At 46.4% G+C, this 27001-nt stretch overlaps 1 protein-coding gene across 4 annotated transcripts in view; it reads left to right on the top strand.

Annotated features, from left to right (window-relative positions):
* MLLT10 (MLLT10 histone lysine methyltransferase DOT1L cofactor) overlaps positions 1–27001 on the top strand; it is a 188600-nt gene that overhangs the window by 63945 nt on the left and 97654 nt on the right. For 3 of the 4 annotated variants that reach the window (XM_040434434.1, XM_040434433.1, XM_040434435.1), the window contains exons 5-7: positions 7612–7721; positions 20685–20788; positions 21827–21920. In XM_040434434.1, coding sequence (XP_040290368.1) covers positions 7612–7721; positions 20685–20788; positions 21827–21920 — 308 coding nt within the window. The remainder of the gene's footprint in view (positions 1–7611; positions 7722–20684; positions 20789–21826; positions 21921–27001) is intronic. The other variant, XM_040434436.1, reaches the window with a different exon arrangement.

Genomic DNA, 27001 nt, shown 5'->3' with positions numbered 1-27001 from the left:
CCATGCTTGCAAGGTTCCTCAACTGCAAAGATAGAGACAGGATACTAGCCTTAGCTAGAAGATGGCAAGAAATTAAATATGACAACGCCAGGGTGTCCATCTTTCCATATTTTTCCATGGAACTGCAGAAACAACGTGCCACCTTTATGGATGTCAAGCGGCGCCTGAGAGACACCAACATCCCATATTCCATGGGCTATCCTGCAAAATCTGGGGTGGACGGCGACAGAGCGGTCTTCTTTACATCTCCTGGATAAGTCTCTGAATGGCTGGCCTTACACCAAAGATCCCCAAGACGCTGAGAATCTCGGTATGCCTAGGGACTGGTCACCAGAAGACGTCGACAAACTGGTTTGGTCTATGTGACATGTTCAGATATATTTCATTGCAGTATTTGATCACATTTAGTGTACATTTGCTAAAGATATAGGGCCTCGATACCTATATACAACTCATCATCGTAGGCAGAGGCATCCCGGTTTTACTGGCCTATAGTCTGGAGTAAGAGATCACCCCAGACCTAACTCTACACTTGCAGAAACATAACGTCAGGGATTTAGATTGTTTTCCGGTTTTAGAACAATTAAGTTTTCTTTGGTTATTTACTGTTGCATGTTAATGCACCCACTGCACTATGTCCCACTCCTGATGATACACGTGTACGTAGAAAGCCATGGCTGAGCTAAAAATCTTATCATGGAATGTCAGGGGACTAGGCACACCAGAAACGAGATCCATGGTACTTGCATTTGTCAGAAACTCAAGCCTACAAATCCTATGTCTCCAAGAGACACATCTTACCGCTAACACATCTCGGGTTTTGCAGAAACCTTGGGTTCAATGGGCAGCACACTCTTACCACTCTTCCTCTTCACGAGGGGTGTCCCTGTTAATTCACAAACAACTACGCTGGGAGGTGAAAGACCTAGTCACTGATGCCGAAGGCAGATATGTCTTTGGTCACTCTCTTATTGACAATGTACAATATGTATTATTAGGCATTTATAATTCTCCTCCCGGCTCTATGCAGGTTTTACAATTTGCAGCTACTTACCCACGTGCCAGGGTACTTAGTATAGGAGATCTCAACATGATGTTGGACTCCTCCTCTAGTTCGCTTTTCGGATATGGTGGATCCGACAAGTGCGGGGAGTCCCTCACCACTCAACAGGTTCTTAACTGAATTTAGACGGCTAGATTTATGGAGGGCTAAATACCCCAGAGGTAGGACATACTCCTGTCATAGTGACGGTCGCGACTCTCTAACCAGAATTGATTATATGCTAGGTAATGAGACTGCGATGTTAAACCTTCGCTCTATATTATACTTGCCTAGCGGGATATCGGACCACTCACCGGTGCTGGGTACCCTGATATGTGGCACCCCCTCAGTAATGTATAGAATGAATATACATCCGTTTTGGCTAAACTTATTGGGTTCCACGGATGGGACTTCTCACAAGCTAAATGAGTTTTTGAAAATACATGCAGACGAACCCAATTTAGCCCTAGTATGGGATATCCTAAAAGCATTTCTTCGAGGGTCCTTACTGTCACGGGTAGTGGGGAAGGGGAAACTCCAGATACACACAAAAGAAATAGACAACAAGAGGGATGGTAACCTCCTTGTAATCCCTAGGCCTTTCCCTAACTCCTGCCAGTATGAGCAGATCCTGATGGTGGAAATGCTCATACACCGGATACCTATGCCCTGCTAAAACTGACGAGCCCTAGGATAGGCAGCAGGGGATGAGACAGCTGGTTCCTTCCTAGATGAAGAAACCTGCGTCTCCCTGAGGCCTAGAACCAAAACACACCAGAGAACAACAAACTGAACAGGTAACTTGTACTTAGCTTTTAGATGAATGGAAAAGCAGGAGATCCAAGACAAACAAGCTCTAGCAACTCCAAAAGGAAATATCAACCGCATGGTCAGCAGTGTGAGGCGGACCTAAATAGAGCCTCATCACTGATAACAAGCAGAACCTGAGGAGAGGTGAGATCCTGCCAAACAGCATACAAAGACGGAAACAGAGAGACCTGTCAGATACCCTCACGTGCAGCAAGTCTATCCGATCTTCTCACCTCTGTCATGGGAGGGACCATGACACTTACACTCCAGTATATCTTATATAAAACAGACACTAAACGCTTGGAGATGGAACAGCAATATATCCACCATCCGACAGACACTAACAGGAATGCCTGGCTCCAGGCGGGTAGACATACCTAGCAATACTTAAAGACAAAGCAGATAGGAAACTATTTTTTATGAAACAGACAGCGTTCGAGCCAGGTAATCAGTCAGCTAAACTACTGGCTCAACTAATCCATCATAATTCCACCTCTTCAGCAATTTTTGCAGTCAGGAACTCTACAGGACAAGAATTCTGCACGCAGGAAGCAATTCTTAACTCCTTTACATATTTCTATAAAGACTTATATAAATCCAGCATAACAACATCTGAAACAGAGAGAGACACGTATTTAGAGGGTATATCTCTTCCCAAATTAACTATAGCACAAAGAACCCAATTGGACTTGCCAATTAGCCTAGAAGAAATACAGCAAGCCATAACATACTTAAATAATGGGAAATCCCCTGGCCCAGATGGGCTCCCAAACGAGGTATATGCCAAATATGCAGAAGTACTAGCCCCTCAGTTGTTAACTACTCTCCACTCAGCCGTGTAACTGGGCCACCTGCCGGATTCATTTATGGAAGCCACTATTATACTCCTATTCAAACCTGACAAAAATCCTCTAGAGTGCGGCTCCTATAGACCCTTAGCATTGCTGAATGTAGACAACAAAATCCTGACCAGAGTATTGGCCACCCGCTTAAATCGGGTAATTCTGTCTTTGGTCCATCAAGAACAGACGGGCTTTAGTCCAGGGAGATCCACTACTGAGAACATCAGACGGGTTCAGGTAGTTACACAGGTGGGATACTCTCTGAATGAGGATTGGGCTTTGGCTTCACTAGACGCAGCCAAGGCATTTGATTCTATAGAGTCGGCCTATTTGATTAACTGCTTGAGAGGATTTGGGTTTGGTCCACAGTTCCTTAGATGGATTACTATTCTATATAGTAACCCAGTGATCAGGCGATTGATAAATGTGAAAGCTTCCCTCTTTACAGAGGAACGAGACAAGGCTGTCGCCGCTCCCGTTTGCCCTGGCGGTCGAGACTTTGGCAGTTAGGATAAGAGTCAGTAACCATATAACTGGAGTAACCCTGGGTGAGAGAGAAGTCCGTATAGGATTATATGCAGATGATATGATTTTGTATTTATCATGGCCAGACACATCTCTTGGCAATGCAGTGGCCCCGATAGACAAGTTTGGGGAGTTCTCGGGCCTGAGAATCAATTGGGAGAAATCAGTATACAGGCCATTGGGCAGTGCAGACTGGACAGGTCCCTCTCATGTGGAACGACTAAAAGTGGTGGATACATTCAAGTATCTGGGAGTACATATCACCAAAAAATACTCTCAAGCCCTGTCACTTAATATTCATCCCTTAACTGGGCATATTAAGGGCAAGCTCCAAAACTGGAAGACATTGCCCATCTCAGTAGCAGGACGCATTAACTTAATCAAAATGATTATTCTCCCCAAAGCTCTATATGCCCTTCAACACTCGGAGGTGCATGTACCCAAATCGGTATTTTGAGAAATAGACCCCTGCTCTAGAACATTTATATGGGGCAGATCTCTCGCCAAACTAAGCCTGGATATGCTAAACGCCCCAAAACGGAGGGAGGTATGGCTCTACCGGATTATTATATTTATTACCTGGCAGGCCAGTTGCGGCTTATCAATACCTGGTATACATCAGGAGACCTACCCACCTCGGAGCATTTTTTAAAACACTACCTGAATTGCTACACACTATGGTCCATCCTGGAACTGCCCCGAAATTCCAGAAACCACTACTGCTGCTGCATAAATTGGCACAGACAGTCTGGAGGAAAGCTAAATTATTGACCCAACTTACCGATATTGTTTCCAAAATACCCTTGTGGGCTAATCAATCGTTGCTGAAAATGCAGGTAGTTATGGGGGCAGACAGATGGCAATCAGCAGAGGTCAAAACCCTTGGAGATATATATGGCCAGGGAGTGTTAATGACGTTCGAGGCGCTATCTCAGAAGTACAACATTCCCCGTACCCATTTTTTTCCGTACTTACAGCTTCACAGAGTACATTACCGAACGTCAATACCATGTGTCTGTGAAGGTTCTCATTTATCCAGGTCATGGTCGATCTGTAAAGAATAAATCAAGGCAACTGGACTTACTGTAGATTTCTTGAAAACGTTGGAAGAACGAGTGAAACGTTTTCAAGAAATCTACAGTAAGTCCAGTTGCCTTGATTTATTCTTTCCAGATATGTCAATACCATGGTATCAAAGTACCCACTCATAGGAATTGTTAAAACCCAGGCACCTAGAGGACTATTTTCGATAATCCACTCATATCTAATACAAGCAAGGGTTAGAGCCAATCCCCTCACGGTCATAGGTAAATGGAAAAGACTGGTACCCACACTTACAGAGGAATATATATCCGATTTATTAGAATCGCACTTACAGGTGTCAACAGCAGTCAATAATAAAGTAATTCAACTATACATTATCCATCAAACATATCTCACGCCAACTAGACTATATAGAATGGGTAGAGCATCATCCACGGCATGTCCACAGTGTGGGGACCTGGAGGCCGACTTCTGGCACATGATGTGGAGATGCAGCCTGATTGCTACATTTTGGGGGGAGGTAGCAGCTTTTCTCTCCAATCTGCTACTGGCTGGGGCGACCTGCACCCCCGAAGTCTGCCTGCTGGGAATACTGGAAGAGGATAATTGGGATCACTATATGACAACATTTCTGAGGGAGTCGTTATTTATGGCTCGTAAATGTATTGCTTTGAGATGGTACAACCAGTACACCGAACTTGTCCATGTGGAAATTACAAATAAACCAAATTCTACCATATATAGTGCTGGTGTTTAAACACCGCAATAAACCTAAAAAATGTGACCAGGTCTGGGGCCTATGGTGTGGGTCACCAGACACGATGTACTCCACCTCGAGACTGCGGCAGGCATTATCAGCAGCTCGAGGATCCATGGTCTAGTCGGTGGATGGGGTCCCCTAATGTATAATGTATTTTGCAGTGCAAAGTCAGTCACAGAGATCAGGGTTCACAAAGGCGCAGTGGGTGATTGAAGTAACTAGACAAAAGACAAGTGTATCTGTTTGTATTCTAATATGTAACAGGAATGTACGATATTAAAGGGATTCTGTTGCCTTTTTTTACCCTATAGAGCTCCGGACATGCACGGCTAGATCGCCGCTAGCATGTCCGCAATATACCTGTCCTATGTCTCTGAGTGGTTTTATTGAGTGTAAGAAATGATTTTATATATAAATGTAAATGAGCCTGGTAAGGAGCCCAAGGGGCTGCACTAACCGTTCTGGAGCCCAGCCACGCGCCCCTGTGAAGGAGCCCAGCACCGCCTGTCTCCAGGAATCTCCTCCTTGCTCACGAAGTCAGATCGCCATAATTTCGCGGTGCGCAGTTCCTTCCCTGATGCTAGCACAGGGAAGGAACACTATGCCGGCACTGCGCATGCGCGAGCTCGCGCATTGTGAGAATACGGCGATCGGACTTTGTGAGCAAGGAGGAGATTTGCGGAGACAGGCGGTGCTGGGCTCCTTCACAGGGGCGCTTGGCTGGGCTCCAGAACGGTTAGTGCTGCCCCTTGGGCTCCTTACCAGGCGATCTAGCCGTGCAGGTCCGCATCTCTATAGGGTAAAAAGAGGTGACAGAATCCCTTTAATATTGTACATTCCTGTTACATATTATAATACAAACAGATACACTTGTCTTTTGTCTAGTTACTTCAATCACCCACTGCCCCTTTGTGGATCCTGATCTCTGTGACTGACTTTGCACTGCAAAATACATTATACATTAGGGGACCCCATCCACCGACTAGACCATGGATCCTCGAGCTGCTGATAATGCCTGCCGCAGTCTCGAGGTGGAGTACATCGTGTCCGGTGACCCACACCATAGGCCCCAGACCTTGTCACATTTTTTGGGTTTATTGCAGTAGAATTTGGTTTTATTGTAATTTCCACATGGACAAGTTCGGTGTACTGGTTGTACCATCTCAAAGAAATACATTTACGAGCCATAAATAACGTCTCCCTCAGAAAAGTTGTCATTTAGTGATCCCAATTATCGGCGATCTAGCCGTGCATGTCATCATCTTTTCTGTTAATAAGAGTTTAAAAAAAAAACAAAAAAACACTACCACTGGCTTCAGCGGTGATGTGGCCACAAGCAGCACGTCATCACTGAAGCCAGTCATTGACTGGAGCGAAGCATGTGACCATGTCCATGCAGCGCCAGAGGAAAACAAGCCAGGGACCGAAACATGAGCACAGCAGAGGCAGTAGTGTTGAGCGAACTTGTGTTTTAAGTTCGGCTTCTAAAGTTCGGGTTCGGGTTATCGAAGAATCGCGTTATGGATTCCGCTACCACGGACCATAACTTGGTCCGTGGTAGCGGAATCCATAATGCGATTCTTCGATAACCCGAACTTTAGACGCCGAACTTAAAACACAAGTTCGCTCAACACTAAGAGGCAGCATGGAGGACTGGAGCGGAAGAGCGCAAGTAGGATGAATCTTGTGTTTAGAGAGGAAGGCTGAGGACACTTGGTAAAAACTTAGTATTTCCTTTAAAGGGAACTTTCTGGGTAAATAACGGTTGAAAGCGTTTTTCCAGGATTACTATGATCTTCAACAGATCTGCTTATGTAGTTGCTTACCTCATGTACATCTTTCCCATGCTTTTTTAGACTCTCCTGACCCATTTTCATCATGTAAACCAACCCCTCTGGTTTGTTTCCATCCTGTATGTATCACTTCCTGTTCCTGTGTCCAACCAAACCCATGATGCACTGCACCTTTCTCTGCCACACCTCCAGCACCGCCCCCCTAACCACACCCAGTGTGTTGTTAGCCCCTCCCACCAAGCTAGTTACATAGACACTCCCCTATTACTGCCCCACCCATGGACATAACATCAAAGGAAATAAGAAAGAGCAGCCTGGACATGGTCATGTGACCACAGCCCAGAACGGGAGATGGGAGCAATGAAGGCAAAGGAAATACATTACAAAGATTCAGCTACGGTCATAAATAATCATTTCAAAGGATGTTGATGCAAACCAGAAAACCCCTTTAAGTATGTTACCACTCGATGTATGTAAAACATAGCATCCCTTTCAAACTGCATGGCCTTTAGGAGTTATGATATAGAGCAAGCTCCCTGGCACCTATTGTGGAAGGGTGAATTCACTCTTGCTGGGTTTGTTTTGTTTTGTTTTTGGCAGAATTTTTTTTTAATTTTTTTTTGTAAAGACATGCGCAATTTTTACAAATAAAGTGCCAAAAAACCACATCACATGGCAAATTGGGTCAGGTCATGTGAAATCAGCTGAGAGGTGTACACAGCAGTTGTGGGCGTGCTTGGTGACTCGACAGGTTCCCAGGATAGTTTGTGTTACATGTCCCGTTCTCTCTTCCAGGTTGGGCTCATGTGGTATGTGCACTATATATTCCAGAAGTCCAATTTGCAAATGTTTCTACGATGGAGCCTATTGTCTTACAGTCGGTGCCACATGAAAGATACAATAAGGTAAATGATCATAGTTTTTTTTTTGTGTACATTTCAACGTACCAGAAATAGCGCTGGTATCTCATTTTGGGAAGCGGCATCAAGGAAGGAATTGAGACAAATAGGAAGTGCTCTCCTATTAGAATTGTCTTAGTAGGATTTGTCATGAGTTGTCATGTCGCAGGATAAGATGAAAAATGTATTCGTCCATTCCTTAGGACGAAACTTCCGGTGGCACTGGCTGACCGCCTAGGTTTCTCCCCCGACACAGATTTGGGGAAAAGAAGGGTTTGTTTGACATGTTGGATTTCAACACGGTGGTCAGTTGTTTGTTCTCAAGAGTCAGAACAGAAGCTTGAAGGGGTTATCCGTTTTTCCCCATTATAGATGATCATGAGAATTTCCTCACCGGGCCAGCACCACATTCCCCGGGCCAAAATATTTTGCATCTGTTTAACGTATACATTGGGGGGGGGGGGAAAGGATACAAAAGCGTAGCACACCAAACTTTTCTATCCCATTCTATCATTAACGTATACGCTTTTTTTTTTTTATACAATGGAACTCTATGGTGAATGGATGCCACTGTATGACATCAGTCTGTGGCATCCGTTTACCGTATACATTTTATGTATACTTTAAACGGATGGCAAAAACATGATGTGAACGCACCCTTAGCTGGGCACACACATTCAATAGCAGTCGGCCGACAGATGTCTCTCTCTGCTCCCCCATACACAAACTTGTTTGGCTCGGCCAAGCATGCATGTGTATTCTATGGGGAGAGCAGAGAAAGCCGCTGCTAGACAAAAAGGATGGTGCGAAAATATTCATTTCAACCGATCCTTCTGTCCCCCTGACATCATCTGTCAGGAGTCCCCCCATACACATTAGCGTGTCGACCAAACCCGCCATTCTCAGGAGGCTCAGCGGACAGTGCACTAATGTGTGTGGGGGCTTTTACTCCTCTCTCTCTCTGAGAGCTTATACATGTGTAAGGGAGGTGGGATATCAGGAAAAATGGCAGCTGGACAAACTTTTTTTTTTTTTTTTACGTATTATCCGCCTTTTTCAGACTGACTGTCTATCCTCTGGATAGGTCATGAGCATCTGATGGGTGAGGGTCCCGGATGTGATGGGGCTGAGCATGCGCCCATTTGTGATGTCACTGGTGTACGGGAAGTAGCGACAAGGACCACACCGATCAGATACTGACGACCTATCCTCTGATTACATCATCGATCTGAAAAAGGCGGATAACCCTTTTAAAGGTGTTTTGCCATCACAGAAATGCTAGGCCAGGGATGGCTAACCTGAGGCTCTCCAGCCTGTTGTAAAACTACAACTCCCACCATGCCCTGCTGTAGGCTGATAGCTGTAGGCAATCTGGGCATGCTGGGAGTTGTAGTTTTGCAACAGCTGGAGAGCCTCAGATTGGCCATCCCTGTGCTAGGACATGGCATTGTATTCTGATATCTGCAGATTTTTCAGAGTCTCGGGATCAGCAGCAGTAGCGCAGATCAAAAAGTAATGGCATCCCTTTAAAAGTGAATTCCCAGCCCATCTATTCATGGCTGAGGTCAGAATACCGGCCGGATTACGGGAAAAAAGCCGTCCAGGCGTTCACAGAGATACTTTGACGTTATGTCTTATAAGATCTATCACCATAATTAATGTCATCCCATCTAAAGCATTTATGGCACGTGTAACCTGTTAACAAACGCATGCTGCAACGTTCACACCTTGCAGTCATCTCAGTATAGGAAAAACAGATTTTTTTATATTTTTTTATTGGAATGGTTCACTAAAATTATACGGTTGGTTCGGAACAGGGGACCTTATAAATGTGCAAATGTCCACCAGTTCACATGATTGACGGTTGTCCTTCTTTGCTGCATGTGAAGATAAATCTCATTTAGAGGAGGATAACAAATGGCTTCCGCGCCATGGCAACCGCACGCAGCTTTTATTGATCTAGCCAAAATTACAACGGAAAGGCAAATGTCTGACGGTTACGAGCGATTATCCCCTTTTCTACTATCTTAGTAAATGACCCCTCTAGGCTCTCGTATAACGGAGCCGCTAGTGGCCAGGCTTCCATAGAGGAAATTAAAAACGATGACGCCAACCCACTGTGGTTTTAATAAACACGTCCGGTTTATTAAACCGCTGTTTAAAGGCAGGAGTCAAATATGTGCAGAATCCAATCTCGTGCGAGTAGTGGCTTTAAATAAGATCTCGGCACACGGCTGTTAAAATTTACCATCTCGTTTGTTTTTATGAGACGCGTGCCACCATTTAAATCGTCACCGTTTTTAAGGACCAGTATTCATGTCCCATACATTCTCTGGCCAGTGAGCCAGCGAAATCGTAGATTCTCCATATACTGTACATGAAGACATCTTCAGAATCAGAATTAACTATGAAGTGTTCCTCCAGAGTTGCCCTCAGCCCATCAGGGTCTTTGTCACCAGTTTTGGATGCTGTCAGACTGGTGACAGATTTGCTTTAAAGTGACTAACTCAAGCATGTTCATTTAAAGGGGGTGTTCAGAGCTGAACCCGGACATATCCCTTTTTCACCCAGGCAGCCCCTCATGCTGTCCCTTGCCCTGCACTGAATCTCGCAGGGCAAGGGCTTTTTCATTAGTTCTGGTGACGTACCTGGTCTCTGCTAGGTGGTCTTCACAAGGGAACGTCCTACATCTGAGATTATGGTGTGGGGTGGCATAATTTCCAGTACCGGACTCCTCTAGTCTTCATCTCAGGTACACTAACAGCTCATCGTTACTTTGATTTGGTTGTGGAACCGGTTATGTGGCCATTTCTCTACAGTGTCCCTTGAGCCATTCTTCAACAGTACAATGCCAGGCCACATGTTGCTCGTGCTACTGTGAGCAGCCTGCATGGCCCATACCTGCTACCATAGCCTGCAGTGTCTTCAGTGGCTTGTCCCAGATATGCACGATGGGCGGACGTCATCGGTTAGCAATTGCAAAGGGAGCTGCGAGCAGCAGATCTTGATGATTTGTGTGCCCAAGTGAACATTCCTTGGACAACCATTAATAACCTCACTGATAGCAGGGCCGTCTTTAATATTGATTGGACCCTGGGCAAAAATTTACTTGGGCCCCCTGGATCCCGCCTTCCCACACCTTAGCAGGCAATCACGCCCTCCACCACAACACACACAAAAAATCCACACACCTGGTAGAGTCCAGTAAATTACTGTAAATACTTCCAGTTCTGAAGACTCCAGCGGCTCAGGGTCAGTGCTCTGTGCAGCTGGGCTCAGGCTGGAAGTGGGCACCACTCTGCAGGAAGGAGACCAGGGCTCGGCTCACCCTAGTGTTCCAGTGCACCCCAGCATCCCACAGTATGCAGTATAGCACCCTATAGTATACAGCAACCCACAGTATGCAGTATAGCACCCTATAGTATACAGCACCACACAGTATGCAGTTTAGCACCCCACACTATACAGTACCCCACAGTATATAGTAGAGCAGTATAGCAGCCCACAGTATACAGCACCCCACAGTATACAACACCTCACAGTATACAGCACCCCAAACAATACACGATACAGCCCCCACACTATACAGCACAGCAGTATAGCACTCCACACTATACCGCACCCTCAGTATACATTATACAGACCCCCACAGTATACAGTACAGCAGTATAGCCCCCCCACACTATACAGCCCCCCACAGTATACAGGCCCCCACAGTATACAGCCCCCCCCACAGTATACAGCCCCCCCCCCCCCCATAGTATACAGGCCCCCCACACACTATACAGGCCCCCCACACAGTATACAGGCCCCCCACACAGTATACAGGCCCCCACACAGTATACAGCCCCCCCCCCATAGTATACAGGCCCCCACACAGTATACAGGCCCCCCACACAGTATACAGTCCACCACACAGTATACAGCCCCCACACAGTATACAGCCCACCACACAGTATACAGTCCACCACACAGTATACAGCCCCCACACAGTATACAGCCCACCACACAGTATACAGCCCACCACACAGTATACAGCCCACCACACAGTATACAGCCCACCACACAGTATACAGCCCACCACACAGTACACAGCCCACCACACAGTATACAGGCCCCCACACAGTATACAGGCCCCCACACAGTATACAGGCCCCCACACAGTAAACAGGCCCCCACACAGTAAACAGGCCCCCACACAGTAAACAGGCCCCCACACAGTAAACAGGCCCCCACACAGTATACAGCCCACCACACAGTATACAGGCCCCCACACAGTATACAGCCCACCACACAGTATACAGGCCCCCACACAGTATACAGCCCACCACACAGTATACAGCCCACCACACAGTATACAGCCCACCACACAGTATACAGCACCCCACTATACAGTAGTTTACCATATATTAACATAACAGCCCCTGGCACCTTTTTCTGATGTAATCTTCACACAAAAAAGCTCCAGAGTTAACTTCTGCAACACTCCACAGGACCTGTGATGACCTCATAGCCATGTGACCAGTAATTGCTAGGTTACTGGTCACATGGTGATGATGTCATTAAGGTCCTAAATCACAACTTTAACACAGTACGATCATGATGCCTGGAATCCTGGTAGAGCTGACAGCCTGACACCCGGAGCAGTGGCTAGCAGGGCTCAAGAGGCAGCTGCCTTGGGCCCCCCAGGAGCAACTGGGCCCGGGGCAGCTGCCCCTTTTGCCCCTTGGTAAAGACGGCCCTGACTGATAGTGTGCCAAGGTGTGCATTTCTGCTCACCGTGCTCAAACTCTATGCTGAATAAATAGAGATATTTAAAATATTTAGTCTCGATTTTTGTATCATTAACATATCTGTCCATCCTGTGATTTCCATAAACCCAAAACTTTTCCTTCTTGATGTTGCAAATTCATTGTTGAGGAGTGTATTCATAATATAATTTTTATAGTAAAATTTGGGCTATACCCAACCATTCCTAGGGAGAGCTTTAGCCTAAGTCCTATCTTTTGCAGTGTGAAGGCACGGACCCAAAAGCCAATGGAAGCCCTTCCGAATTATGCCTCCGCTCCGCATCTTGCCGATTGCGGACCTGTTCAAGTCAATGAGTCCACATCCGCGATACAGGATTCACACGGCCCTTTATATTTCTGTTTGCAATACAGGCATGAATACGCCTTAAGGCTCCATTCACACGTTCGCAAATGGGTCCACATCCGTTCCGCAATTTTGCGGAACGGGTGCGGACCCATTTATTTTCTATGGGGACGGAATGGATGCGGACATCACACAGTGTGCTGTCCGCATCCGCATTTGCGAAGCGCGGCCCCGATCTTCGGACCCGCAATTTGCGGGTCCGCAACACACCACGGACGTGTGAATGGAGCCTAAGGCCTCATGCTTGCGGCAGTTGTTTTGATCCGCAACCGAGCCGCAGTTTTGGCGGCTCTGATGCGGATCCATTCACTTCAATAGGGCTGCAAAAGATGCGGACAGCACTCCGTGTGCTGTCCGCATCCGTTGCTCCGTTCCGTGGTCCGCCAAAAAAATATAACCTGTCCTATTCTTGTCCGCGTTTTGCGGACAAGAATAGGCAGTTTTATCAATGGCTGTCCGTGCCTTCCGCAAATTGTGGAACGCACACAGACACCATCCGTGTTTTGCGGACTGCAACACACACAACGGTCGTGTGCATGAGGCCTTTAGACTGAGTACACTTTTTGCATTTTCATGGACATTTTTTTTATGAACTGAAAAATACCGTTAAAGGAACACCAGACCGAGGAATGAATGTTACAAGTAAGCGGCAGATAGTCTCGCTCTCAGTCTGTCTGCAGGATTTTCTGCATGTTCCTGAAGCAAGCGGTCCTGTAGAAATCCTGCAGAGAACACAAGGGTTAATCTTCTGGGAAGCAGCTGATGGGGTTTAACCCTCTTTTTGTCTTCCTGCAAATACAGCCTAGGGAGGAGGAGGCTCCTGCTGCAGCCAGTTGTCTTACAGCCAGACACAGGACAGTGAGGAGACACCGGGACACACACACAGAAGATTGCTTTGTATATTTCTCAGTTTTAATAGTTATTATTTAAAGGTCTTTCTTGACATGAATATGCAGCAGAAGTTTGAGAGCGCAACATCCTAAATACAGTCGACCCAGTGGGCGGATTATCACGTAGAACATATGGACTTGGCCACAAGTTCTGCAGCGTGCACGTGTCTCGCGAGGCTCCCGAGGCACGGAGGAGTCTGTTTCTTGCATTACAGAACTTCTCGTTGCTGATTGACACAAGGGGTAATATTTGACTTTGTAATTGTCAAAGGCCGTGCGAGCTCGCGCTGCTTGTAGTTGCGCTGATATAATTACTTTTCCGAACAGAGATGTAAAATTACCGCTGGAGCCGGCTGCCGATCAGCACTGCCCCCCCCCCACGCGCTTTTACACGATTTCAGTGGCTTTGCAAGGGGAGACATTTATAGCGCTGCTCCAATTTTAGGCTCAAAGGAATAATCTGACTTGTACAGAAATATCACAGATCATAAAGTATTCTCCTGTTTTGCAATTTCTGTGATATACGCCCCTCTGGAAACATTCCTATGGAATTATAGCAGTTTCCGATGCAGAAAACAGTTGTGTATAGTGAAGATGTCATTGGGAGGTGGCGGGGTGTTTTATGGTTTGTACACGGGGGTGCTGTCCTCACTGGATCCTGTGTATTTATGGGACTTCTATGGTAATAAGGGCTCAGTTGTGCATTCCTTTATCAGCATTAACAGTGGAAGCGTAGTGCGCAGCCAGTCCTCAATGTGCAGGCGGCAGCCTGGCGGAAACCCTGGCTTACTTGAATTGACCCAGTCGTTTTGCCGTGGTCGGTTTTTAAGGGCATCTAACAGAATTTGCATGGGAATGTTGAAAACGACAGGAACAGATGTCAAAAGCAGTAAAACCCAATAATGTCTGATAGGTGTGGGTCCCACGGAAGGAAAGCGGACTGCGCATGCGCAGCCGCCATTCACTCATTTCTACTGGAGTGCCGAAAATAGCCGAGCGATGGCTATCAGCCATTTCTGTCAACTTCAGAGAAGCGAATGGATTGGTGGCTGCGTTTGCACGGTGTTACTTGGGACTTCTGAAAAAAGCTGTGCGTGCTGCTTGTCGGTTTTCGGCGCTCCCATAGAAATGAATGGAAGGCGGCCACACGCTCCTGGGCCCTGTTCTAGAGATGGAGCTGGGACCCGCACCTATCAGACGTTGGTGGTATATCCGAGTGATATGCCCCCAGTGTGTGAGAGCCAATCCCTTTAAAAAAAAAAAAATACTAATAAAAAAATGTATGAGATGACACCACCCCTTTAAGGCCGAATTACTGAGAATGACGTTATCCATTTTGGGAAGTTGCAGTGATTGAGCCCTAGGAGTGAAGTGGATGTATGGGGGCCGGGCGTCCGGCTGCTGAGTAGTTGATAAGCCCCCTGATGTAATCTTCGTAGGGCTTTGGTGTCATCCGGGGATTTCCTTTATACATACGACACACACTCTGCTTTATTAGAGAGAGCGGCGAGAAGGGTGAAGGGGTCATCTATGCCAGAAGATTGAATGGCTGCTAATTTTATCCCCCAGAGTCAGTAGATTTAATTTTGGCTTTCACTTTCTGTTCAAAATTGTAAAAAAAATAATAATAATTCAAAAAATCCTTTCTCTCTTTAAAATGAGGAAGAATGGCGTTCTCCTCCAGAGGCGGCCACCGCATAATCGTCCGCTCATGCCCATACTGCCAGAAAGGCTCCAGGATCTCGCCTTAAAGCCGTTTATTAAAATTCCATATGTCGGAGCCACTGTTTCTGGGACGTCTCATATTATTGCTGCTAATCTGACGCTGGACCAGACAGCAACAGGAAATGAGGGAATCTGCGCTGTAGACACGGAGGAGCATTTTCTCCCCTTTGATGTGTGTAAGAATATGCACGGATTGTCATTGACAAATAAACCTGCCCAAATCAGCAGCGCAGACATCAGCCCGAAGGAATTCACCTCCCAACAACTAGACCTGGGAACCTGGGAGAGGGGGCGGCTATTAACCCTTACAGGGGAATCACTAGAAATGCCACCCCATGGGGCTGTGGCTTGGCCAGATCTAGTATAGGTAGGTAGCCCTCTTAGGTCTCATCTATATTTACTATTAGATCGGATGCTTCTGGTTTACAGCATTGTTGTGGTTTTTATTTTATTTTTTTATTTTTTTATCCATCCTAATCACTTTTGTATTTTTTGTCTTTCTTCCTATTTATGGATTGTTTTGGAAGTAAAAAATAAAACGTGTACGTACTGCTATGTTGGAAGCGTTCCCCTCAGAGGTACACAGATGTAGGCCTGTATGGGTGCACACATCTGTCATTGACACCCCCCCCCCCCCCCCAATTGGGGAAAAGTGTTTGGTTTTTGCATATAGTTTTCTGAAAATCATTATCGCTGCAAACTAGAGGAGCGAATGCTGTGTCTGTGCTACTCTGTCTCTCTCTCACTTCTCTCTCCTCTCTCTATCTTCTTTCTCTGTTTTCTTTCTCTTCCTGTCTTATCTCCCTCCCCCTATCTCTTCTCTCCTCTTTTTCTCATCTTTTGGCCTCATGCACACGACCAATGTTTGGGTCCGCATCCGTTGCTCCGTTCCGCGGCCCCGTTATAAAAATATAACATGTCCTATTCTTGTCTGCGCTTTGCGGACAAGAATAGGCATTTATATTGCCGGCGCCCGTTCCGTTCCGCAAATTGCGCAAGGCAACACGGACGGCTTCTGTTTTTTGCGGTTCCGCGGTTTGCGGACCGCAATAAACGGAACGGTCGTGTGCATGAGGCCTTTCTCTTATCTTTCACTTCTGACTCATCTCCTTTTTTTTTTTTTTTCTCCTCCTCTCATCTTCGGTTCTTTCTTCTCTCTCGCTCTCTCTTTTGTCTTCTTTTTCTGCTCTCTTCTGTCTTCTCTTTTTCCTTTCTCTTTTCTCTCTCCTCTTATCTTTGCTCTTTCTGTCCTATCTCTCTTCTCTCTCATCTCCTCTTTTCTCTCATCTTTCACTTCTCACCCCTCTTTTTCTCTCCTTTTTTTTCTTCACTCTTGTTTTCTGTTCTGTCTTCTCGCTCCTCTCTTGTTGTTTTTCTCTTCTCTCTTTCTGTCTTCTCTCTTGCGCTCTCTCTCTTCTATTTCTCCTCTCATTTTTTTTCTTTCATCTTTCTCTTCTCTCATTTTTTTTCTCTCTCTTGTAATCTCTTCTCTTTTTCTCTTCTCTCCTATTTTTCTTTCTCTTTCTACTCTGTTCTTTTCTCTCTCTTTCTTTCTCTTTTCTCTCTCTTTCTTTCTCTTTTCTCTCACACACTCGTTCTCATCTTCTTTCTCTTTCTTCTCTCTCTCTCTATCCTCTCCTCTTCACTATCCTTTCTTTCTGCTCTATTTCATTCTCCTCTTCCTTTCTCCTCTCTCTCCCTTTCACCTTTGTAACTCCTCTCTTTCCCGACATTGATTATTGTCCTTTTCCTTTGTGTTGATGCCCCCGTAACAGCGGCAGGACAGCGTGGCCCTATAGATCTAGTAAAATGCTTGTGTCCCTGGACCTCGCAGAGAATTATCGGGATGCCAGATTGTTCGGCAGACTTCCTCTGACTTTTATTTCTTTGCCCTGCTTCTCGCCATCTCTCTCGTGTCTTTGCACACTGTAAATCTAGCCGTACCGCTTATGATAAAAAATTTGAAATTAATTTTCCTGGTTTGCGCGGCATCGGTTTCATACAGTCAACACACCTTGTGAGAGTAATACTTTGGCAGCCGATGCAAGGTGAAGCTATTTAATTCGAGGAGGCCACTGAATGGGGACATTTCACACCCCCCTCCTTCCTTTTTCAGGTCAGGCCAAGTTCTGCATAGATTGTCATTTACAAACAAACGTGGGAAAGTCTCCAACGCTGATTTGGGGCATACAAGTGATTTCTGTCTCATAAAAGACTAGACCTAGAGGCCTCCGAAGGGGAAAGATGGCCCTGTAAACCACAGCCACAATGGAGGCACAGACCTGCGTTAAAGCCCTGCTGCCAAGCCTCAGTGCCTCCGCCGGCGCGCGAGGGGTTAAGGCCATTCTGGACAGTGAAACCTGTTTCCTACAAGGAGGCCGGAGGTGTCCTCTTCCCGTGGGAATGCAGCCACTCTTTGCCCTCTTTGCATGGCTCAGAACCAGCCTAACGACTCAACTCCCAAATCACTGGCGTGAACGCCGCTTCCCTGCAGCCGACTCAGTTGACTGGCTCTGCGGATTTATTTATTGTAAGCAGTTTTGTCTCCACATGACCGGGGACCCACAGTATTTCATTGTTTCCCTATGGCCGATAACTGGAAATCTAGTTTCTAATTGTCCCAATCCTCTATAAGCAGATTTAGGAAACATTTCCATTATGGCTGCGCCTATAGAAGTGCGTAAAGGGGGAAAAAAAATAAAAAATCAGCTATTGGAGACATTGTTCCAGATGCCGGATAGCTGCTGGTAGACCGCCCTACCCTAGACTATGCCATACCCAGCCCGCTACAGTATGACCCCCGCTCTGCCTTTACCAGGGTCTCATTTCTGCCTTCTTCTTGCTGTAAGTCTTGGCTTAGGACCTCCAGCTGCTTCTCTGATTGCTTTTAATACCCATCCCCCACTAGCTTGTTATCACTTAGAGGCTACACGTGAAACTACTCACCTCCTACCTTCCCCCAGCCTCCTCCATCATGTGCACTGAATTCTAAGTCACTCTGGCTCCTTAACCCTTGTGTGCACCAGTCATCTACAGACCCTCTGTAGGCCGCATTGTTTTTGCATGGGTATGTATGTAATGATTCCAGCGTCCCACAGATCCTTATTGTATAATGGGGATTTCCGAGTTCCGTTCAGCGGTGCGGGGTAGGTTTTGGGCCTGGTTGGGTGGCAGAAACGTGATGGACACTTCCTGCCGCAATAGTAATTGGCGCCCACGTAACAGAACATTCGTATGGCGGAAGGACGGAAATGCATATTGATTAATTTTCTGCTGCATTTTTTATTTTTTTTAAACTAAATTGTAGTCTCATATACATAATGGAGGAAATCAGACTTCACATGTATCTAATGCTGTGACGGCGCCCCTTCTATTAGGGGTTCTATACTACTAATTGCTGGGCTTCAAAATTGGAACAGTGGCGCATTCACGTACCGCCCAGTAATTAGCGGTAGCGCATGAGCCGTAATCACACTGTGGACCCTCCTATAATAGCACCCCTAGAGGACAAGTATATATACGCAGTATTATATTTTTGCCACTGGGGTGGTCCCTGTTTTTTGAAAACTATCTGCCATACTGCAGAATAGCTTCTGACCTGTCTGCCTTAACCTACTTGTGCTTTTAGCTTTTTAAAGGGGTATTCCAGTTACATTACGTTATCCTTTATCCACATGATAGGATATAACTATTAGATTGGTGGGGGTCCTCACAATCACAAAAACAGGTGCCCCGTATCCCGTGCAGCCCCCTGAAATGAATGGAGTGGATGGTCGGGTATGCACGTTGCCGCTTCATTCATTTCTATAGTAATTCCGGAGATAGTGGAGCGCTGTGGTCGGCGGTCTCTAGAACTCCCATAGAAATAAATGGAGCGGACGCTCCATTTATTTCAGGGGGTACAGGACCCCCGTTCTTGTGATGAATGGGGTCCCAGTGGTAGGATCCCCACCGATCTAATAGCTATCCCCTATCCTGTGGATAATGGAAAACTTAACATAACCAGAATAGCCTTTTAAGTATTTTTTATTTTAAGGCTGTGTTACTTGAATGCATAAGTAAGGCAGGGCGCGATAGCCTCATGCAGCCACATGTCCACAGTCTGTGAGCAGGGGTTTGAAAGAATGCGTTAATCAGCCGTCCGATTTTGCTGGTAATACCGCTGTGGACGTTAACAATCACTGTTTGCTACTGCAGTGTGGAGACGCGACCTAGTGTTTTGGGTCTGGAGTAGAGGCCGTGATAGATATTTCAACCATCCTAGGGCATGTTTACGTCTTCGTTGGGGCCTTCGTCAAAGAGTTTGTCAAAAATAGCGGAAAGAAACTTTCTGCAGGACTTTTTCTCCACCAAAAACCGTAACCAAACGGACCCCATTATAGTCGGTGAAATCTGTTTGGCTCCGTTCCAGTCCGTTGTGGGCATGATCCATCCCTTCCGTTGTTTTCATTGTTCTACTCCTATACCTGAGCGGGACAGTGGAAATAATAGCACTGATGTGAACGAGCCCTTAAGCACTGTTTTTGTCTCATTTTTTGCCGCTGCCTCAGTTTGTACATATTTGACATAACTTTGTCTGTATTCTTTATATTTTTATATTGTTTTGTTTAAATTAGTTACACTTTCTTTTTATTTCCTAAGATTGTAAGCCCTCGCAGGCAGGGTCCTCCTCCTTCTGTATCAGTTACGGTCCATTCACACGTCCGTGGTGTATTGCGGATCACACCCAGCCGGCACCCCCCATTGAACTGCCTATTCTTGTCCGCAATTGCGGACAAGAATAGGACATGTTTTAACTTTTTTTTTTGCAGAGCCCCGTCCCGGAAGTTCGGAGCCGAAGCCCGGAAGTTCGGGGCCGCGCTCCGTAAATGCTTATGCGGAGAGCACATAGTGTGCTCTCCGCATCCCATTCTGCCTCCTGAAAATGAATGGGTCCGCACCCGTTCCCGATATTGCGGAACGGATGCAGACCCATTTGCGGACGCGTGAATGGACCCTTAGTAACTCGTCTTGTTCATGCTTATTGACCTTTTTTTAATTATGTTTGTGCACCCCTTTTCATATCTACAGCGCCATGGAATGAATGGCGCTTTAATAATAATAATAATAATAATAATGAAATGCCGACCTATCATAACCGTATGATTGCACTGTATGGAGGGTGGCTTCTATACTTACATGTTTTCCTCTTTATTTGTAGACTTGCTATATTTGTGATGAGCAAGGGCGAGAGAGCAAAGCTGCTACCGGGGCTTGTATGACCTGCAATAAACATGGTTGTCGACAGGCCTTCCACGTGACTTGGTGAGTTGTTAGACATCAAGAAAACTGCTTAACAGGAGACACTGGTTGACAGACGCCTGGTGACCAGCGCTAGTGAATCCACGCTGTCTGCTTAAAGGGGTTCTGTAGGATTTTAATACTGATGGCCTGTCCTCAGGATAGACCATCCATATCTGATCATGGTCCAACATCTATGATCATCTGTTCTGCAGTAGTTCCAGCGCCAAAATTGCACGACCCTGTGTGTAGCGGACAATGCTGGTAACTGTAGCGCCGCACCATTCACTTCAATAGGAGCTCGGCAGGTACAGGCTCTATCCACTGCAGGAAAACCAACCAGAACAGTCTGATGTGTTGCAGGTACATGTAAGGCTACTTTCACACTCGCGTTTGGTGCGGATCCGTCATGGATCTGCACAGACGGATCCGTTCAGATAATATAAACGTTTGCATCCGTTCAGAACGGATCCGTTTGTTTTATCTGTAACATCGCCAAGACGGTCTGTCTTGAGCACAATTGAAAGTCTATGGACGACTGATCCGTTTTCTATTGTGCCAGATTGTGTCATAGAAAACGGATCAGTCCCCATTGACTTACATTGTGTGCCAGGACGGATCCGTTTGGCTCAGTTTCGTCAGACAGACACCAAAACGCTGCAAGCAGCGTTTTGGTGTCCGCCTCCAAAGAGGAATGGAGAATGAACGGATGCAAACTGATGCTTTCTGAGCGGATCCTTTTCCATTCAGAATGCATTATGGGCAAAACTGATCCGTTTTGGACCGCTTGTGAGAGCCCTGAACGGATCTCAGAAACGGAAAGCCAAAACGCCAGTGTGAAAGTAGCCTAAGATGATCACAATGGGGAAGTCTGCGATCTTAGATCACCATTGATTTCCAGAATAAGAAAAAGACTGTGTTGAAAACATTGACCCCTTTGGCTTAGAGATTTGTCACTGATAATATGACACAATATATAGAAGACTTCATTTGTCCATGTTGTTTGCTCCATTTCACATGTTAAATTGCCTTGTGTAACCTGATGGGTTTTCTCTCTTTCAGCGCACAGTTTGCAGGACTTCTTTGTGAAGAGGAAGGGAACGGCGCAGACAATGTGCAGTACTGTGGTTATTGTAAATACCACTATAGTAAATTGGTAAGGACCGGAGCAGCGACTATTACCGACATGTCTGTCCACGATTTCTGTATCTGCCCAGTGTGAGATTATTGGGTACAGGGTGTATATAGGCGTTTGTTCAGGACACTGTTCAGTATATATTTTGTTCACCAGCAGGACACAAGATAATAGAGGAGGTAATTGCGTGGAGACGGTGCCTGTCAGGTTGGGCGGGCTGCCGACGGCATGGCTGGAGCCTGATGACGGCCCTTTTACATCCACCATTGCCTGCCTGTTATGTTTTCCCTATAGATAGGTTTATATATTTTTAAACATATCCTTTAAAAGAGTTGACGCCTGATCTCCTCCTGTTCATCCAGGTGAAGCTACACTCTAGTACAGTCATCAGCAGCCTTCGGCAACTACAACTCCCAGCATGCCAACATGCTCGGCTATTCTCACAACTCCCATAGAACTGAATGGAGCGTTCTGGGAGTTGTAGTTTCAGAACATCTGGAGCGCCGGAAGCTGCTGATCCCTGCTCTAGTTGTAGAGATTTACACACATATCAGTTCCTTCAAACAGGAGCAGTTCAATACGGCTGGGCTTCCATATACCTCGCCATCCTTTTGTAGCTTCCCTCTGGTGTGGCACCGAAACGCTGGGGGGAAACTGATGCCGAAACTGATCCCATGGTTTTCCACGGGATTATTTAACCCCCGGCAGAACAATGTAACCTGTAGCATTTTTCTGTCCGGCGCTTTCAGGCAGCGGATACCGGACCGGTGCTCGGTGCATTCAGATTCCGTCAGCTGTGTCCGGCATCAAACGACCGTCCGGATGCGATGCGTATGTGCACCCAGCCTGACGGAGCACTGCTGCAGCCATTGCACTCTTCAGCACTCTGCTTAATAGAAGTTGCCGGTTTTGTCTGTGAATAAGCAGGTACAGGCCATTCTAAAACTAGTGCTGGGTCTTGATTCCACTATGTGGACGTGTGTAGAAATGCAGATTTCCTGCTAAAAATGCTGAAGGCCTAAAGGACTTCACTGAAGTCAGTTAAGAGGCCGAAACGCACTGTATCGCTCACAATCAGAAATTTTGGGTCAGATTAGAATGGTCAGAAGCGCACCCGCAAGCCGTGGTGATCAGAGGATAGAAAGATGTGCCCAAAGGTCGGCATCTACTTTTGCACAGGCTGGTAAGTGGCCGGACGGGCATTCATAAGCTGAGCTGCAGTACCTCACCCCGGTGTGAACAGGGCAGCAATGGGCCGACAGATTGATCAGATCAGTGACAGGTGATCGACCCACTACCAAGCCCAAAAATCATGGTTGTCAATGGCACATCCCTGTCCTGCTGGATGTGTAAGCTTTGCATCAGGCTTTGTCAATCCAGACTCCTTCCAAATACTTGTCCTGTGTGAATGCGACCCTTGGGGTTTATAAACGTAAGACTAAGTCCTGGTGGGCGACCACAGTGTGACTTTATCCTTCTCCATCTGCTTTGAGTGTTTTTCTGTGGGGTCAATTTACAGAACATCAAGAAAAATCCTAATTCTTCTTGGTGCCTTCTTAATTTCTGTGAAGAATCGGGGATCTGCCGTGTGGATAACTCGTAGAAAGCGTCTGCTGAAAGAAAAGACTTTTTTTTTTTTTTGCAGAAGTGACTTCTTCTGTGGTAAATTCTTGTTGCATATCAATCTGAAGCATTGTCCAAAAATAGTTGGGAAGTTTTGGGGTATTTTAGTCTCCGCTTCTCTATGTGATGCATTTATTTTTTTCAATTTCTAGTGACGGAGAGTCGTCGCTACCGCTGACTTGTCTGAATACTTGTATACCCTATGACACAACAATTCTGGAGCGTCTGCGCAGTGCCGTTCCCTTGTTATTCCTCCGGGAAATATATGAATAAATTAAAGGGGTTATCAGGGAAATAATATCGATGACCTATCCACAGGGCTCGGACCCCCACCAATCAGCTAAGCTACGGTGCTCACCGGGGACTGAGCTGCAACTAGGCCATGTGACTGATGTACGGTGACGTCACATGGCCTAGGAAGAGGTGGTGGCGCTTATGGAGCACCAGCCTCTTCCGACAGCCCATCAGTGGCTGCCCCAGGTGTCTGACCCCCGCCCATCTGATATTGATGATAGGTCATCATCCCAGGTTAACCCCTGCTTTGCCAGTGGGTAGTGCCCTGACACAGGGTGGCATGGTCAGTCCTGGTTAGATTATGTTTGGACTGTGTAGGGACATGCCCCATTGACAAGGGCGGATGGTAAAACCTAGTTGCCGATTTCTTAGGACTAAGGGCTCATTCAGACGGCCGTATGCTATCCGCAAAAATGCGGATCCGTTTTTTTTGCGGATTAGATGCTGACCCATTCACTTCTATGGGGCCCTTTTCTATTCCACGGTTCCGCAAAACAAATGAAACATGTCCTATACTTGTCCGTGAATATCAGGACATGGCCCCCATTGAAGTCTACGGGTCCGCAAAAATACTGAATGCTATTGTTTTTTTTTGCGGATGCGCAAAAAAACAAAAAACGGATAGCATTCAGTATTTTTGCGGACAGCATACGGCCGTCTGAATGAGCCCTAACTAATTTCCCAATGGAGAATTCTAAGAAAAGATTCTCCAGGATATATTGTGGGAATACAAGCGCCTACTTCAGCGGACATCAGGGGGATGGTAATTTTATATAAAACTGTAACCACGTTAGGCCTTTTGGGCTTCATTCTGGTGTGAGTGGAGGGGCGATCTCTTTCATTGTGGGGCCCTACAGTGCAGTCGTGTTTCTCCTGCAAGTTGATATCACTGAGGTCCAGGGCCCATACGCTGACTCTTGCGCCAGTCTCATTCATAACATATGAGACCTACAAATAGCTGCCGATGCCTCTGACTACAAAGCGTGCCATAATCCATGACCGTACCATCAGTGGTCGCTGCACCATGACCATGTGCAGATCACACGTGACATCGCTCAATATCACGGCCCCATAGTTTTTGTGAAGCGGCATATTCCTTTGGACGGCTGCCTTGTAATCGCCATGTTAATGCCGGAATGTCTAATCCATTTACAGGGATATTATTTACAGTGTAATCTCTGCGTAGTTGGGAAGTATGGAGCACATTTGCACAAAGGGTTCTTTACGCATATCATGAGCTGAAGTTTGCAGGAAGAAACTGCTTTGCCCCTCGATTGACTGAATTCCTGCATTGTTTGCTATGCCATTCCTTGCCAAGGGGCCCTTTTTGTTTCCTCCTTAAATTGCAAAAGTAAAACGAGAGCATTCGTAATGTATTATTTTGGAATAAGCGATCAGATTCCTGTGTAACTGGTGAGGCTTCGGATTGGTAACCGGTATGCCCCTGCCCACGAGGCGACCCCCAGATTTCTGCTGCTCAATGTGCATCCACTGAATACATTTCCATTTCCAGGATTAGAAATTCCTTTCCATATGGGTAATAGAAGATTTGCGTGGAGGGAGCATAAAAGGTCGTTGTTAAAGTACATGTCCACCCTGCAATACTTTGCGTATTTTTCCCAATATTGCGCTCATTAATGTCTTCCTATATCAGGGATCCACCACCTCCGGCACTCCAGCTGTTCTGAAACTACAACTCCCAGAATGCTCTGTTCACTTTTATGAGAGTTGGACAAACAGGTGAGCATGATGCCTGCTGGGAGTTGTAGTTTCACAGCAGTTGGAGTGCCGAAGGTTGCTGATCCCTGTCTTATATCATTATGGCAATCGGAACCATGATTTTCGGATACGGAGCTCCAAATCTAACATAAAGCCATGTTTTAAAGGAACGCTAAATCTGGAAATGAATGATACAAGCGAACAGGGGATACATTTGATCCCACTCTTGTTCAGTCTGCACGATTTTCTACATGCGCACAGCGGTATTCTCCTGCAGCTTCCGTTTTAAACAAGCCTTGAAGGGGTTGTCCAGAGGATAGGCCAAATACGTGTCAGGTGCAGCTCTCACCTCAGGGATTTGATCCTGTGCGCATGCCACTGGGAACCACGCATGTTTGGCCCTCTCCCTAAACTGCTATCGGACTTCTGAAAACAGCAGAGGGAGCGCACTCGACTATTTTATGAAGTCCTATAGCAAGGGATGGAGAGAGCCGGGCATGCACTGCTTCCTGTACATTCCCAGCGCCACACGACGGGGCCCTGTTCTTCAGATAGGAGCAGGTACCAGAGGTGGGACGTGCACCTATACTGTACATAGGCCACGAATGTCCGGATGGTACAATCCCTTTAACAATTTTTATGTTTTACTGCTAAAATGTTAGGGGGGAAGCTCCTGCTGCAGGCAGTTGTGCATTTCTGGTTTAGTGTTTGTACGACAGCACTTTGGTCACTTGCAGCCATCATTAGACTTAAAGGGGTTCTGTACCTTTTTATTACTGATTATCGACCCTTTCAATAGATCACTAGGCACTTGATCGGTGGAGATCCGACACCTGGGACCCCCGCCGGTCACCTGCAGTCTTCTCTCTGCTTCCCGCAAGCCAGTGACGTCACGACTACGATCACTGCCCTGGAGGCGCCTCCGCCCCATTGAAGTGAATGGGGCTGAGGTGCGCCCAGGCCAGCGATAATAGTCGTGACGTCACTTGGCGGCAGAAAACGGTGAGAAGGCCGCAGCGCTACTGCCAACACTGCTGCCTTCTCAAACAGCTGATCGGCCTATCAGATGCTGATGATCTATCCTTTAAAAAGGTACAGAACCCCTTTAAGGCTGCCACACACATTACTATATTGTCAGCCGAAGCCACCGGTAGCAGTGGATTCAGCCAACAGTCTAATGTGTGTGGGGAGCTCCCCGAGAGATGATGTCGGGGGAAGAGCTGGATTGGGCTAAGTGAATATTTTCATTCAATCCTTTTGCTCCCCTGGGACATAAGCTCCTGACAGAAGTGTCCAGCTGTGGTTTTCTCCCTCTCCTCATTGATTTGAATGTAGATTGTGTGGGGGGGTCGGGAATGATAGCTTTCGGACAAATCATCATTCAGCTGACAGCCATTGATTGTGTATGACTGCCTTTTAAAGGGCATCTGTCAGCAGTTTTGTAGCTATGACACCGGCTGACCTGT

The sequence above is a fragment of the Bufo bufo genome, chromosome 5 (assembly GCF_905171765.1).
Source record: "Bufo bufo chromosome 5, aBufBuf1.1, whole genome shotgun sequence".
Taxonomy (NCBI): Eukaryota; Metazoa; Chordata; class Amphibia; order Anura; family Bufonidae; genus Bufo; species Bufo bufo.
This window is presented reverse-complemented; position numbering and strand designations above follow the sequence as displayed.